At 39.7% G+C, this 17,498-nt stretch overlaps 1 protein-coding gene across 1 annotated transcript; it reads left to right on the top strand.

The window, feature by feature from the left end:
- The first annotated feature begins 544 nt into the window (after window positions 1-544).
- On the top strand, window positions 545-10,756 carry KPNA2 (karyopherin subunit alpha 2). Its single transcript, XM_060252983.1, has 10 exons — window positions 545-674; window positions 757-894; window positions 1,123-1,211; window positions 4,160-4,428; window positions 4,761-4,855; window positions 4,956-5,219; window positions 7,494-7,727; window positions 9,213-9,395; window positions 9,760-9,909; window positions 10,152-10,756. Exons 1-10 carry the CDS (start codon window positions 597-599, stop codon window positions 10,239-10,241), a joined length of 1,590 nt encoding a protein of 529 aa, XP_060108966.1. The 5' UTR covers window positions 545-596; the 3' UTR covers window positions 10,242-10,756.
- The last annotated feature ends 6,742 nt before the right edge of the window (window positions 10,757-17,498 follow it).

The following is a 17,498-nucleotide window of genomic DNA, read 5'->3' as shown; positions in this document are numbered from 1 at the left end:
CGTTTAAAGACGCAAAATAGGAAGTGTTAGCAACTGGCCGGAAAAAAATGCCAGGGGCTTTTAATGTATTAGCATTTGCTAATCACTTGAAAGAACAAAATTAAAATTATCTTGAATGCGATATCCTTTTAATCCCAGGCATAGTGGTTAGTTACACAAAGAGATTCACTGAATTCTAATACAATGCAATGTATTGTCAGCATTCTTAAAATAAGCTTTTAAAAGCCATCTTGGTTCCTCAGTTAATCTGAACTGTCTTTTAGTTATATTTTAAAGGTTAGTACCTGAGAATTAATGCACAAGTCTGGGGAGGGACAGTGGCTCAGTGGTAGAGCTAGCAGAAGGTCCCAGGTTCAATCCCCGGCATCTCCAACTAAAAAGGGTCCAGGCAAATAAGTGTGAAAAACCTCAGCTTGAGACCCTGGAGAGCCGCTGCCAGTCTGAGTAGACAATACTGACTTTGATGGACCGAGGGTATGATGCAGTATAAGGCAGCTTCATATGTTCACAATTTTACCCCTGACATTTTTTTAAAGTCTAACATTGTTTAACTTTTTTTAAAGATTTGGTAGTATCTTTCTGCAATCCAGACAACAATGTCTACCAATGAGAATGTGAGTGGAACAGCTGCTGCCCGTTTGAACAGATTCAAGAATAAGGGAAAGGATTCCACTGTGAGTAGATGGCCAGCTGACTACAGTCCACAGATTTCTCTGTACTTGAAGATCAGGTTTAAAATGCTTTTGTCTTCCTTAGGAAATGAGGCGGCGAAGGATGGAAGTCAATGTGGAGCTGAGGAAAGCCAAAAAAGATGATCAGCTGCTTAAAAGAAGGAATGTTGGTACTTTCCCTGATGAAGCCACTTCACCTCTGCAGGAAAACCGGAGCAATCAGGTAGCTATAAATTTTAGTGGAGGCTTCTGTTCTCCCCCTCAGGCTTTTGTGTTGGTAGCTGGAAACCTTCACTAGTAATGCAACAGTTGGTTATTGTGAGCATGGTCATAATTCCAAGGGCTGTTTATGTAAAAAAACTCCTGTGGTTATGACTTTTGTAGCTCACTTGACACTTTTGAGCAGTATATTCTGAAAAACTTGATGCATCTGTCCTTGATTCTCTTGCAGGTTACTGCCCACTGGTCTGTTGAAGAAATTGTTAAAGGCATTTATAGTAATAATACTGAACTCCAGCTGCAGGCTACGCAGGCTGCCAGGTAATGACATGAGGCAAGAGCTGTTAGTTACAACTGGGCAAGGACAAGCTGGTAGTGAAGCCAAAAACTTTTAACAGTTATTAAATTTGAGGCTCCCTTTACTGCAGGTCTGAAAATAAAATTATCTTTCCCAATATGCCTAATTGGTTACCTGAACATCTGCCATGCATTGTCCTAAACACTAAGTAACTTAGTACATTGTGAAACCTAAAATGTAACTGAAACAATACACCCTGGTATAACTGACTGAAAAATATCTTAACTAGGTACTAGAGTATAAAGATCCTCTAAACTAGAAGACTGTTTCAGGCAAGCATCTGATGCTTCTGTAGGCTGAATTGATGCATGAACAAATATGAACCAGACTGATGGTGAAAAGGTGATAATGAGAGACTCCCTCCAAATTGTAATGTTGAGCCATCTAAACCTAAAATATCAGGACAACTATGTACTCAGTCACCTCATTTAAGCACTGGAAACTTCAGTCCAGTTAAAGCTACTTTTTCTAGCGTTCATACTGCAACTAAATTCTTAACTTCATGTCCAGTGGCAGATAAATTACATCTCATGTCTCCAGTAGTTAAATCTCAAAGGTAGTGCATTTAAAAGCTGAAAACTGGATGCCATCTGCCACAAAGGTGGACATTGGTTTATATGAATCTGGGGGGAGGAATCATCTTGATAGACTCCATGGTGAATTCCCTTTTTTGCCACTGAAGAATTTGTTTACTCTAGTAAAGCAGTTTGGCCAGGAATCTGGCCCCAAAAGGATTAGAAATGACTTTGGGGGAAGAAAAATATTTGCCATACAGATATGAACCTTAGCTATGGCCTTCACCAGCCTCACAAAGAGCTGTTGTGGTCTTATCATAGGGTTATTTAAGTGACATTGTGAGAGTAAATAAAATCTTAGCTATGCAGGGTTACCCTTGGCTGGATTTTCAGTTCATGTGGATGCAAAATTGTTACATCAGCACTGCTTAGGCTTGGATCATGAATTCCTGGTGCACCAAAGCTGGAAGCAGCATTCCACTTTAAGTGCGGTGCTGATTACATGTAATCCCAGCAAGCAAATTTTTCTTGATCACTTACATTTGCTTCTGAACTATGCCTCAGATTGGTCCTACCCTTTGATAGATAATAGGTTTTTGTCAACTCTAGCATTGTTGCAGTTGTAATTCTTGTCGAAGTTACAGGACAGTTAGGGCCATAACTAGGATTTTTGGGGGAGGGAGTGTTGGGGTGCCAGAGGGCTTTAATTAATTGAGCCTCAAGAGCAGGCAGATCGCTGCTGGGGTGGGGGCACAGCAAATCTAAGAGGTGGTGAAGCCCTGTTGGCCCCTCTCTTGCTATGGGTCTCAGCCTGGAGGTGCTATGGGAATGGGGAAATGTTAAAGGGAAAGGACAAGTTTATTTCCAGAGCAACTGGCCATTCTAATGAAGGCTTTAGGTTTGTCTGAATATTTTTTTCAGACTCATGGTAGGCATTTCGTTCCTGCAGCCCTAAAGTTATATAAGGTCACGTCATTGGCACAACTGCTATAAGGAACATTTTTAGGACCACCTACCTCATGCTTTGCCCTAAGAGAAAGAGTTCTGTCTAAATTTTTTAGAGCTGTTTTACAAGTCCTGAATTGTGTTTCTATTGTCTGGATAAGACTAGAGTCTGGCAATCTTGGGATTGAAGCTAGGGTATGTAGTCTATCCATTTATATGTGGCTGAAAGGTGATTTTAACCCACAAGGCTTGTTTTCCTTGATTCTTGAAGACTATTTCCAATCCAGTCAGCTTAAGGCTGTTTATAGCCACATTAAATAGAATTAGCTTCTCTCATCAGGTACTCTTAACATATGGAGTTGAGCAAGCAAAAGGGCTGATTAAACAAAGAACTGAGGATATGGAACATCACTCTGACATCTCTAGTGCATTAAAATGTGAGGCACCGCTAAATGTCAAAAGCGCTATTGAGCCGGCAGCGTATCTGGCCTCTGTGGAAGGAAATAGTTTTAGAAGGGTGCTTACTCTAGCTAGGTGTTTTGCTCTTCCCTTGGTGGTTATTGAGGGTAGGTATAATATCTACCCAGAAAGGGTCCCCTAGGGGAGAGTGAGTCTATAGAGCATGTGTTCTTTAGCTGACCACTCTATAGGAAGATTCATCATGGAGTTATCACCTCATTACTTAATATGATTCCTGGCTACATATACACAAACAAAGGAAGGCATTACTAGGTTTTATCTGATAATAATTCTAAGAACATATGTCAAATTGCTAAATTTTGTACATTAATTCTCAAATTATGGGAACTGTACCTTAAAAGTTCTTAAATTCAAATTTTTACTATAGTATTTCATGCCTTATTAAACTGTATGCTGGTCTAAAGACCATAATAAACTACAACAACAACATGAAGGCTTTACTGAATAGGGCAACAGAATGTTTTCCTTATCTTCACATAAAGCTAGATTACTTCTAGACTCAAAATAGTCTGCAAATGAGAGATACTGTTTTGTCACTTAACTGCAGAGAAGACAAGGTTCCTTCCACAGCATGTCCTAATAATATGGACTACTGAATACTTCAGATCTTATTTACTCAACAAAACGTGACATTCTGTGAATCTTTTTCATTGTTTCGTGGGCCTCTTGTTTTTGTAGGGGAGAGAGAGGCCTTCTGTTAAAGACTTTGCTGTAATGTGGAATCTTTCTGTCCCATCCATTTCTTCATATATAGGTTTGGGGCTTTGTATGCAAATTTATTTCAGTTATAGTCTGCCTTTCTTACAAGGTTCAAGGCAGATTACAGTGTAATAAAATACTGTAATACAATAGGCAATACACTACAGATATTAAAACCGCAATCCTGCTTCCTTTGAAAAATGCTTGTTTAACTAATTCCGTTTTTACAACCCTGTGAAATGTTAGTAGACAAAGTCTGCTCTTGCTTGTAGGAAACTTCTGTCAAGAGAAAAGCAGCCCCCTATTGACCAGATAATCCAAGCTGGCTTGATTCCGAAGCTTGTGTCCTTTTTGGGAAGAGTGGATTGCAGCCCTATTCAGTTTGAATCTGCATGGGCCCTGACCAACATTGCTTCTGGCACATCTGATCAGACAAAAGCTGTAGTAGATGGTGGAGCAGTACCTGCCTTCATTTCCCTATTGGCTTCTCCCCATACTCACATCAGTGAACAAGCTGTGTGGGCTTTGGGAAACATTGCAGGTAAGCTGATGCAAGCAGATTCCTGGCCTCTTGCTGCAGGTGCAGAGAGAAAATAAAGCAACAATTTTGTTGAAATGAGCTATTCTAGAGATGCTGCCCTACCCTCTGTAATTGGCTTCCCATCTGGTAGGACCATCATGGATAAGTCACCACATTGCCCAGCTTCTGCTTACTGGAAACATCAGATATTGAATTGGTGAAAAACTTGACCAGTATTGGAAGATTTTCCATTGGAAATTGCAGATTTCTTACTATGTTTGAATTGAGCTTAAGTTCTGTAGTGGCCATTCTGTGAAATTGAAGGGATTTAATGCATTGACATCTTATTTCAGGTGATGGTTCTGCCTATCGAGACTTGGTTATTAAATATGGTGCACTGGACCCACTGCTAGCTCTGCTTGCTGTTCCTGATCTCTCATCTATAGCTGTAAGTGTCTTAGTATTGCTAGAGCCACTTGAACTACAAACCTTCTTCATGTATGAAGCAGTGGCCTACATTTCTAAGTCTCTTTCATGATCACTTTCAGCTTGGTTACTTGCGCAATGTAACCTGGACCATATCAAACCTCTGTCGTAACAAGAACCCTGCACCACCACTTGATGCTGTTGAGCAGATCCTTCCTACATTGGTTTGCCTACTGCATCACCATGACTTAGAAGTTCTGGCAGACACATGCTGGGCTGTTTCTTACTTGACTGATGGATCAAATGACAGAATTGAAATGGTGGTAAAAACAGGACTGGTTCCACAGCTGGTGAAACTTCTGGGACGTGGAGATATTCCAATAATGGTAAGATGGAGGTAAACCAAAATTACTGCATAATGTTAATGTTTCATGAGAACTGTTAGAACTCCTGGTTTTCATGTAAAAGTCACCACTGTCACGTCATTCCTGGATAGTAGTGTACTAATTAAACATTAAATTCAGTAGCCGTACTTTGTGGTTGGCCTCCATTAATATAGCTCAGATGAAGGATTCATATAGAGAGGTATAACACTCTTTTTAATAATAGAATCACCAGACTTCTCCCTTGGGTTCAGAGTGACTGCCATGAACTGTGCTATGCTCTAATATTGTCCAAGAGCTCGTCTGTTATACTGTGTTGGATACTCATCATAGGTGCAGGAAATGTAGATAATCCCAGCAGTTTGCTTTCCAAGTGTCGTGGAAATGTTTTCTTTAAATATATTTAATAAACACTTTCTGTACCCATAGTTCCCCCAAACAACTTGAAATTCTCAGGAACCTAATACATGAGACCCAGTAGCTTTTCAAAGCAACAGATAAGCTTTATTGTACTCCGGTTTTCTCTTAGGACAGCAGTCTTAAGCTCTGTATATAGGAAAGCAAAACAGTTAAAATAACACCTACTACATTATACTCACAGGTAAAACTAAAATACATTCTTATACAATTAAAATCCAGTTAAACACTTTCCAGTTTCACTAGTTAGACTTACTCTGTTTCTCAATTAATAACCTCTTAGATTCTTAGACAGGCATGACTAGAAGTCTGCTAAAATTCTGAGACTCAGTCTTTCTTTTCTCTCTAAATTCTATCAGCCCACATGTAAAAGATCTTTAACTCCGCTTTCTTGGCTTGTCCTGCTCAGAGAGAGCCTTTTGGCTGTCTGATTCAAGCAGCAAGATTATGGGAAATTTCTAAGGCTTATAAAGGTTTTTGCCTAATAATTTTATCACTTGTCTCTAATACTGTCTCTCTCCCAGGACAGTCTAACACTTTTTCTCACTAGCTGCAACTACAGATGGTACTGGCCAATATCCATGTATCTTTACATCTTGGGCTAGGTCAACTACTGTCTAGTGAGAATTTCTTCCTTACCTGATTTGTTCCCATCCACTTAACCAAAACATCTTTCTCTCCAGAATAATTTGTCCCTTATCTTCTCATCTAAGATTGTCCCTAGATAAACTTTCTTACTGACCTACTTTCTCCTAACAACTAACTCTACAGACTTTGGCCTCCAGCAATTTCTAGGTGCTTCAAACAGTAAAAATGGCTTAAATCTCTCATGGGCTGTCTTCATAAGGGAACCAATTGAATTTTTTCCGCAACACCAAGATCCATGAGGGGGGCAATCAATGAAAGCATAAAGCCCCCTGAAGCATTGTTTGCAGCTGCATTGAGACAGGCTCAAGAGCTTGGAGAGACTTAACTATGTTTATTAAAATCCTGGGGTTTTTTCTCTTGGAATGTCAGGTACATTTTAGGTCAATTGATAGGGTACTTGTTAAAATTTGTTGCCAACAATGTGGACAATTTATAGGAGTCTAGTCATTTGGATACCTTCCCATAGAGACCTATGGGATGATGTTATAATGTAATTCTTCAATGGTACAAGTTACAATGTAATTCTTCAGTGGTATTAAAGTTCACAATCTACACCTACAAAGATGCTGCAAGGGCTTTATTAAATACTCACTGTGTTGAATAAAATGAGTGTCCTGTTGATAGCTTTGTACCGTCTAACTTCCCTGTTGTGTTCCGAGTTCGCTTCAAGGTGTTGGTATTAACCTTTAAAGCCCTCTATGGTCAGGGACCTGCCTATCTATGGGACCGCCTTTCCCCATATATCCCCCAGAGAGCACTGCGATCAGGGACAAAAAATCTGTTGTCTGCCCCTGGCCCAAAAGAAGCCAGGCTATGTACAACAAGATCCAGGGCTTTTTCGGTGGCAGCACCAGAACTTTGGAACACCCTCCCAGAAGGTATAAGGGCCCTGCAGGATTTGTCTGCGTTCCGCAGGGCCTGTAAGACCGAATTGTTTAAACAGGCTTTTGCGGTTTGATCGAAAAAGGGCTGCCACCGGACATCCTACAGAATGCTGGCGATCATAGTCGAGAAGTCACTCCGCCTATACTGGACTGAAATAGCGCTATAGAATGGTTTTAAAGTTGATATATGTAAATTATGGTTTTATTGGATTGATTGTTTTTATAATGTTGTGAGCCGCCCTGAGTCCGCTTGCGGAGAGGGCGGGATATAAATGCAAAGTAATAAATAAATAAATAAATAACTTCTCTGTCCTAAACTTCTTTCCAGACACCCTCATTAAGAGCAATAGGAAACATTGTAACTGGAACTGATGAACAAACTCAAATTGTAATTGATTCTGGTGCACTTGCTGCATTCCCTGGCCTGCTTAGTCATCACAAAAACAACATCCAGAAAGAAGCAGCATGGACTGTGTCTAACATCACAGCTGGCCGGCAGAACCAAATCCAGATGGTTGTGGACCATGGGCTTGTCCCATATCTCATTAATATATTGAAAAAGGTACCTATTAAAATACAAACTTGTTATTCCATGCTGCTACCTTCTTTTAATCTTGATTGTGCAGACTCAAAGCATCCCTGTCATCAGTTTTCTGTCTAGCATGCATGCATTTGAGATTCTGCTGATCAAAAACATCTTATTGAATCAACTTCCTATCAGCTTTCTTCATTACCCATTTTAACGCCCATTAAAGATGGGCAGTTTGTGGTTCATTTTAAATTGGTTTGTTTGGTTGCATCTTTCCTGAACTCAAACACAAACAACCTTTTTTCAGTGTAGATTCAGGTGGTTCATTGTTGCAGTTTGTTCTTCAGACAGCCTGATGCCAAATCAATCAGTTCTTAGGCAACACTGGGGTAGATTTGTGGAGAGCCCTAGAAGCACCCAAAGCAGTTGTCCATAACTTGACTGGCAGCTGTGGGAGCAAATTATATATCAGTATAATACCATACTCTGACTCAGCTGCTTTCACTTTGCAGCACAAAGAGAAAAGAGTTAGTTGTGAGAGCAGAAGAATTGTTTGCTGTGTGGCTGATTTAGGGGAGGCTTTGAGGGAACTCCTCCTACCACATACACAGTGGGATGATTTTTTTAAACACCTCTGCTAGCTAGGAAGGTGTTCTTTGCTGTTTCAGGGACTGAACCTGAAGGTAATGTTGAGCTTTTCTGGGGACACCTGTTTTGGGGATTATAACTTGGGACATCTCAAATTCAGACTTTGCCAGACTTGGTGGGTGGAGGATCTCCTGCTGAAGACTGTGAATTTGGCATCTCTAACTCACAAGGGCACTGTTCTACCACCATCGAACCAAACAAACCAACATATTCCTGGATTGTGCCCATCCCTAACACCCATACGTAGTAACAGGGAATGAAATACTGTAGTATGAATTATCTTGGTCAACAGTGGCACATTCTTACACGTAAGCATTTTTTTCTAGTTCCTTTTCCAGTTTCAATCTGCTTCTGATTTTTTGTTTGCAGTCTCCCTTTTGGTTGGTGATTGAGCCAAGGAATAGAAAATTCTTAACATATTTTTCATAATCTACCCGAAAGTTGTGTAATTCCTCAGAAGTCATTTCTCTTGTCTCAATATTCAAATGCAATTTTGCTTTGGCACTTTCTGCTTTAACCTTTACCAGTAGTAATTGCCAGTATTCACTATTTTCTGCTAGTAAGGTGGCAGAAATGTTCGTTCCACCAATTTTTACTCTACCTTCATATAAATCTAATCCAGTTTTCTTCATATGTTCTAAATATAGATTGAACAAATAGGGAGATTAAGAACATAAGACCCCAACTAAACTTTATTACTTGATTATTAGCATTTTGAGGAGCAACACGAACATTGCAATGTGTTCACATGGACAATTCCACTGGAATTCACAAGCACTCCCCCAAATGTTTGTCTTTTCCACATTAGGTGTCAAAAGTTTTGAAGCTTTCCCAGGTCATCTACATAATCCTCTTTCTATGTTCAAACAGGGGGATTTCAAATCACAGAAAGAAGCTGTATGGGCTGTGACCAACTACACAAGTGGTGGAACAATTGGTCAGATCATATACCTTGTTCAGGCTGGTGTGCTAGAACCATTGTTAAATCTTCTGGTGGTTAAAGATGGCAAAACAGTACTGGTTATCCTGGATGCCATCACCAACATTTTTATGGTAAGTAAAAGGACAGTGAAATGTGTTCCAATTCGAAATGGTTAACAGCCAAATGCACCTTCGATGTGCACTTCTATTACTACTGTTTAATCTATATCAAACTATAGTTTCTGGGGAACAACACATGCATACAGGAATATTTTCTATGAATTCTCAGAATTCTGCACCTGTCAAAATTCCAAAGCCTGAAGCCCTCTTAGATTTTTTGCTTCCATTTTGAGCATGTTGATTGCTTCTGCTTTGGGGAAGTAATGGAGAAGCAGCATAGTCTGTTTAAGGCTTGAGCTACTGTTTACATCTGAATGTATTTCCAGACACAACTCCCCCAACCATAATATTATTGTTGCTTATACTGTCACCACAGGCAGCTGAGAAAATCAATGAAATTGAAAAGCTTTGCCTCATGGTTGAGGAATGTGGTGGCCTAGATAAAATTGAAGCACTACAGTCCCATGAAAATGAAGACGTATACAAAGCTGCTGCAAATCTGATTGAGAAGTATTTCTCATCAGAGGTAAGTAACCAGATATTCAGATGGTATCCATGTGCTCCACATGCAGTGGGTGGAAGTTTGACAGACTGCTGTGTGCCACTGAGTTAGCAAAAATACATGCAAATGTAAAAAGTCTGCTTTTGTGTTTCATCAAGGCATGATAATGTAATCTTTGTTGATGTAATGCCACATGAGTATCTTGATTACTGCAGTAGCTTGTACAGCTGTAGCACTTTGGTAAGAATTTAAGTTTCTCTTTGCAGGAAGAAGAGGATGGGAACATTGTTCCAGAATCTAGTTCTGATGCCTACACTTTCCAGATTCAAGATGGTGCCAATGCTTTCAATTTCTAAATGGTCTGTGACACAACTGTTAGCCTCCACTCTATCTTACTATCACCAATCTTCTATACTGCCTTTTTAACTGTGAAGTAGCACTTTGTCACAACTGAAACTACTTGAAAAGTTCACTGTAAGGATGCATCCCCTGTGAGCTCACTGTCTTCTTTTTACAAACTGTTTGTCCTTTATATAAATGTGTGTTCTCTACCTCTTTCTGAATTTCCTGCCCATGAAGGATTTTCTTAAGTTCTTCATTTTGCATTTCGGAGACTGGAACAGAATGCAGACCTTGATGCCTTGATGGCTGCCTACTTGCAGAATTGAAGCTGCCATAGCAGTGTCTTGGCAAAATGATCCTTGCAGTGGAGTTCTTATTGAGAGCTTAGTCTGCTTTGGAGAGAAGTCTTCAGCTTCTTTTTTAAAAGTACTTATTAAAATTGGATTAAAATGGTGTATAACTTTAACCCTGTCTGTCAAAACTTTTTTCCCTTGAAATTGAAATAAAACTTCATAAGCAAGAGAACCTATTTCCAACTATCTATGAATGGATTACTTGTAAAATGTATATCACTGGCTGCCAGCATTTGCCTACTCTACAGTCTTCAGAGGTGAAGAAAAGCTGTATGTTTCTAACTACCCATCTTGTCCCTAGCTGGCTTTCTGGAGAAGGTCTATCTTCTTCACAGACTGAGTTTTGTTTATCTTTGGGGCCTACAGGTTTCTGTAATTGTACATTATTTCCCAAATATAGTTCTGTAAAATGGTATTTTTCTAAATTGAGTTTTTATCACTAATTGTTGGAATCTTCATGTTTTGTTTTTAACTGTATCTCCAGTGCTTCAAGAAGCTTGCTCTGATCTACTCTTTAAGAACACTTATTTTCAATAGGAGAAAAACTTAAAGCTTTATCACTAAACTTGTATGGTTAATGAAATGGTCGATATTAAATTTTTAGAGTGGCAAATATTTGAGTACAAAACAGTTACAGCTGTAAGATCACTTAGCACTTTTACAGTGCTGTAGAATATTGAAAGAAGTTGGTAACAAGATTTTTGCTAATGCTCATGATCACTCTTCAGTGTAGACTACTCTATTGGGGCAGGGTGAGGCAGAAACAAATCCATTGGTTAGTTTACAGTCCTAGCTATTTCAGCAAAGTGTTAACAAGCTTTTAATGTAAGGATTTGTTTTTATTTTATATTATCTATTAATTTTATCATGTTACAGCTTATCACTTTAAAAAACAAACTTCAAAATTGTGGATTTTTTAACTGACATCTGTGGTTGTCCTTTAAGAGCGGCTGATGTAATGATGGTACAAATGGCAAGTGGTAATATTTTTGTCTCCATTCCATAAGTTTTACCTGCTGGTTTCTATTAATCTGCTTGTTTTTTCTGATAAACTAGCAATCCTAGACTACCTGTTTTTAAAGAACAAAATAAATCTTATTCAGTCTTATTCAAAGAATGGGAGGTAAACTGTTTTTTTCCCTCAGGTTAAATGTTAGTTAAACCGGAGAGTAGATTTTAAAGTAACAATTTATCTAGCCATAATACTATGGTATCTGTAGATACAAATTAATACATAGACATGTGTTTCCAGGAATTTTCAGAGGTTGATTAGCTCTCTCCTTACTTGCTGCACAAGATTGGGAAATAAATGAATCTTAAAAGGCTGATCACATAGAGTTGATCAAAACATTATTATCCATATTGACCTTACTTATAGTTAAAACAACAAAATATTCCCTACATAGTATGAACAGAAATGTCATGTATTAGGGGTGTGCATTTGGATCTTTATTTCAGCATCCAGAGCTTTTCTAGAAAACGTGGAACTGGAAAGTTCAGCAAAACATCTTTAGAAACTGCTCCCTGCCTATCAGCTGTTTGAGAAAATTGAACAGAACCCCACAAGAAGAGAGAACTCATCTTTTTAGAGCTTTGTGCAGAACTTCCAAGGGATTGTGTTGATCCACGTACAAAAGGCTCTGTGGCTCTGTTAGAAATTATCTGTATGAGACTGAGCAGAAGGGCATTGAAGTCCTCTTAAGTTCTGGAAGAGGCGAGTTCTTTCTTTCTAGTGGGCTTCTGTTGAATTTCCTCAAAGTGCACAGCTCCAGTTCAGCATTCATTGACATTTCTATTGAAGCTGGAAAAGAGTGATACAGCATGAGGACTTAAGGAGACATTGCCTTTACAGATTTCAGAAATATGGCTATTGTAATTTGTAGCATCTGGTATACATTTTGGTAGCTTTGTTGGTATTAGTTACCATATTGGATAGTATATTGTAGAAATAATTGAATAATAGACATGCTGCATTGCTTTATTTAGAAAGTTAATATACCATGGACTTTAACGTTTTCTTGTGCATATTTATTCTGGTATTACTTACACCGAAGTCTGTTAGAATTCTGTCCTTTTATACCAGACTTGTTTTAAGTGACTGCAGAAAAGATGAGGAAACAGCTGAGAGACAAGCTCCTGCAATTACCCTCCATTTTTTTCCGTTCCCCCCACCACCACCACCCCCAAAAAGGCAAGATTTCTGAAACATCCTTCGCTGGTATTGGGATCTGGAATTTTCTAGTCGAACAGACCTAAACTGGAAAAATATATATATTCCAACAGACACAAACTGAAAAGGGGGGGGGGGGAATTGTACACCCCTACCTATTTATCTTGTATGTGGTGGGATGAGACTTTGGAACAGGAGGTTGAGTGGGGAGGCTATAGCAAGAAGGGCAATTGACATAGTCTTGTTTTCCTTCTTTTGGAGTAGCTGGGGGTGCTGATGGCCTCTGCTTTATTTTTGTTAGGGCAATGGTTTCCCACGCCACCTCTCAGTGCTGTCCAGGAGCAGCTTTGCAAGGAAAAGGAGTAAAGATGCATTCTAGTAACAACTTCTAGTCACGGTCTGTAAGAGCCAATAATACGTGTTCATCAATATGTACAGTCCTTATGAAAGAGTGGACAAAGAAGAAAAAAACAATTGCCTACTTTGAATAACAGGTGGAACCTCCATGAGATAAAGCTTTTCTTATTACAGCATGCTTCCACTATGAAAGCCTTCCTGTGGTGATCTGCCTACCTATTACGAACCTCCTAAAAGCAAAGGACCCTAATTCAAGTCTAGCATAACACTTGTCTAAATACTGTTAATCTCTTAAGAGTTTAAAAAGCAGACATGGTGGTCAGTTTTTCTGGCCTTGGAACTTGTGCAGTAATCTGATACAAATAGAGACCAAAATGCAATAGATGGCAGGGATCCTGTGTATACCTTGACCAACTGAAGAAATGGGAAGCAGTTTATCATGACCTGGTGAAAGAGTTCCTGTCAAAAGCCTTGTCAGAAGTTATGTTTCCATTTGCATCAAGATAGCCTTAGCTGATCTGGTGATGAGTCTGCCTTTAGCAACCTGTATTTACCTGCTATAAATTTGGATATCACTCATATAATGTTTGTTCATAGCCATGTTGTGAGTCTTTGTTCCACTAGGGGGTGTTGTAATCAATTACAAATATTGTTTTATTTTTATGTAAAGTAAAACTGCTATAAATATAGTTGAGATAAGACTGGTCTATTAAATGGGCTAAGGAGAGGTCTTGATCCACTGCTGTGGTTAAAATGGCTAATGTGACCAAATTGGTTTTGAGGGACAATGTGCTTCCCACTTTTGGTTGGGTCCATCTGACTCCTTATTCAGTTAAGAGCCTTGGGATTATATTTCATCCAGTTTTACTCCTCAAGAAGCATGTTAATACAGCTGCAAAAGACTCTTTAACCTCAGGGAGGCTTGCAGCTTACCCAGTCCTGGGGTGGAAGCTGCAATGTGGAAGTTGTGAATTCAGAGATATTAGGATGCTTTGGAGCAAAGTGAAGACTACCTGAGACCATGGCAATGATTTATATGCACAGGAAAGAGGGATATAAAATATGCCAGAGGAAACAAGTTTTTGCTCTGATAGCCATTTGGTTTGTCTACCAAGGTGGTAAAATAGATTACAGTTGTAAAGCATGATCTGTGGTAACCTGTGGTTTTAGAGTATCTCCCATGAGGACAGGAGTCCTAACTTGATTGGGAAAGGCTTCCATCAAAGCAGGCAGAAAGGTTTGGCTTCAGATGCTTTCAGGTGGGTAGCCATGTTGGTCTGAAGCAGCAGAACAAAGCTTGAGTCCAGTGGTACTTTTAAGACCAACAAAATTTTATTCAAGGTATAAGCTTATCCTTTGAATGCAATTTTGTTGGTCTTAAAGGTATCCCTGGATACAAACTCTGTTTTGCCCATATGCTGGGACCCAAACTGCTCTGCAAAGGGAGCAGTAGGGAGTTTGGAGATGTGCTTGCTTTACCAAAAATTACTGTCTTAAATTGTAAATTAACTAGATCTGTGTTTTTATTCCTTAGGTCTGTACTTGATAGGCATGGCAGCTATTTTCCATGTACGTGTTCTAGCTTAATTTGTACTGCATAGTTTCTTTCCTGTTCAAAGGCAGATTGTGATTCAAATCCTACCCATCTGTCTAGGCTGCTCCTGTACACTAAGAATGCATGCATGGTGCAGAGTGTGTATGCGCTAAAATAGCTGAAAAGCTCTGTCCTTGATACTTGCTCAAAGGTGGCCTTGCCAGGGTACCTCAAGACACTGGCTATAGGATATGCTCGGTTTCATAACTTGGGGTGGTAACACAGAGCAACATGCTTTTGCATTCAGGCACTCACACAACACACATGTGGGAATGCACAAGCTCAAGGCAGGTTTGTGAAAGAAACCACCAGTCTACTGCAAGCCCCACACTTTCCTGAAACACGGGGTACATGCAACATTTGGGAAAATGTATTTGGTCTCACGACACCCCTGTGAAAGGATTTTAAGCTGAGAAACTGGGTGCATTCACACACACAAAATAACACACTTTGCAACTGGGTTTTTACTGTGTAAGAATAGCAAAATCCACCTGCAAACAGTTTCTGTGTCACAGTACCCAGTGACTAGCTCAAAGTCATCTCCATAACTAAGAGAATTTGAACCCAGGCTTCCTTTTATTTACTGTGGCGCCCTTGAGCACTATATCACACTGTCTAGTAGCATGCTGTCATGATCCTTCTAAGTGGCCAGAGTGCTCAGCATGGCGTTCCTCTGCCTGCTTCAATCACTATTCTCTTCCTGCAAGCCAACACAACGAAGAGGTGAGAGTCCAGCAGCAGTTAGCTATCGAGCTTTATTATTTTTATTCTCACTGTTCTTTTATTGTGTATTTCTATACATTCTTCTACAAATCACTTTAATTATATTTGATGTGTACTTGAATTCTTGGGCTTCAATCTGAATTCAGTACTTTGACCCAGGTTGGCTATAGCTATCAAAGTAACCTATTTCAGGAACTCACCTTAGAAGTGCGCACAACCTGCAGGTTTGATGTTTTGTTTAGACTTGGGAGGGTGAGAGGCTAGGTCTCTAGTTGGCTGGCTAGTTAAAGGTGTTGATGGCAGAGATACCCTAAGGTCTGGGGATTCACACTTTAGCCTTTTGTTTGTTTGCCTCGCTGTGCCAGTCACACCCCTTAAAGCAAACTCCCTGGCTTGGGGAGTTTGTGACACTTCCCACATGGATATCTGCCTAATCTGAACCAACATATTCATATACTGAAATTCAGTATGTGACTTTCAAAGAAAAACACCTTCCTAGGTGTTATGACTGAAATTCCATGTCCACACAGGATATTTGCTCTGAGTTTGGTGCTGTTGGGAACCTGCATATTTTAAAAGCTATTTTATGATTATTTTTATGTGTTATTAGGCAATGTGAAAAAACTCTACCTGAGACCTTGGAGAGCTGCTGCCAGTCAGAGTAGACAACACTAACCTTGGTATTCCAATTGTTTGATTTTGCTTAAGGTAGTTTAATGTGTTCATCACACCTATAGCCCATCTCGTTAATGATCAAAGAGTCACCAGGGATCAAAAAAGATGTGTTACTTTTTCATGCACTAACCAGAACATTGGCTCATTTAATCAATTATAGCAATATGCATGCTGTGCATAAAAGCAATAAGCTTATTAGAAAGTTGCTCTAAGAAACAATTGAAGATCCATAGAATGAGGTGAAACAGGGAGAGAGTTGTAATCTGAAGTAGCGCAGTTCAGTAATCTGCTAGTAATCTGAAGTACTGCAGTTTTTTGGGGGGGGGGGGGGAAGCTGTACCACATGATATTGCTGCATGTGAGAAAGATCTCTTAGCTCCCTGGGCTTTTTAATTGCCTTGTTCAAACTGTTTTGTATACCTGTTGGCTACCTGTACTATGTTGGAATGAGTGATTCGGCATGCATGGACAATGGGGGAGGGTGTGTGCTGCATCCCTGTAAGTATGTATAGGTCTTATCTCCTTGAACTGGATGCCTATGTTTTCTTTTAACCTGGCAGCTGCCCTCTGATCCTTCCTGTCTTTCCCTCTTGCCCTCTCTCTCTATGCATGACTTTTCATGACACATGTCTCTGTAGATCTCTCATGTAAATACTCTGGCCCACATACCAGAGTTGCCAGGTCCAACTCAAGAAATAACTTGGAACTTTGGGGGTGGAGCCAGGAGCTAGGTTGTGACAAGCACAATTGAACTCTGTGCCTTTTAAATGTCTTCATTCCATTGGAAATAATGAATGATGGGGTACCTTCTTTTCAGGTCCTCAGGTCTAAGCTTTTTAAAACTTGGGGGGGGGGGTTGAGGAGAGACACCAAATGCTATGCTGAAGTTTTGGTGCCTCTACAAAAAACAGGGGCCCCCCAAGCCCCAGATACCCAGGGATTGATTCTCCATTATACCCTGGTCTCCATAGGGTATAATGGAGTGCCCAGTGGACATTTCCTCCCCCCCACACTTTCTGATAACCTTGAAATGGGGAGAGGGCTCTATACCACAGGATCCTCTGCCCTCAAGTGGAGATTGGCAACCCTATCTCATTCTCCCACATATATGATGCTGGAGAAGCTGGCCATTTGTGATAGCAAAAGTACTCTTTAAATTAGGCTTCTTTCTATTCTTTTGACTGCAACTTGAATTTGAACTGGATCTACTTGAGTAAATGTAGGTTTACCTTTTTTGCAATATACTTCCTGTTAGACTTATTTTCTGCACTCAGTATCAATCTTTTTCCATATACAATAGTTTCCAGAGTTTAATGTGCTATAATAGGGGTGTCACTGTGCTGTACACTCTCTTCATTGTTGTCTCAGTTACATAGGTTTTTGCAGATTTATGTGTTTC

The sequence above is a fragment of the Heteronotia binoei genome, chromosome 13 (genome assembly GCF_032191835.1).
Source record: "Heteronotia binoei isolate CCM8104 ecotype False Entrance Well chromosome 13, APGP_CSIRO_Hbin_v1, whole genome shotgun sequence".
Lineage (NCBI taxonomy): Eukaryota > Metazoa > Chordata > Lepidosauria > Squamata > Gekkonidae > Heteronotia > Heteronotia binoei.
The sequence above is the reverse complement of the archived record's forward strand: the minus strand, read 5'-3'. Positions and strand labels throughout refer to the sequence as shown.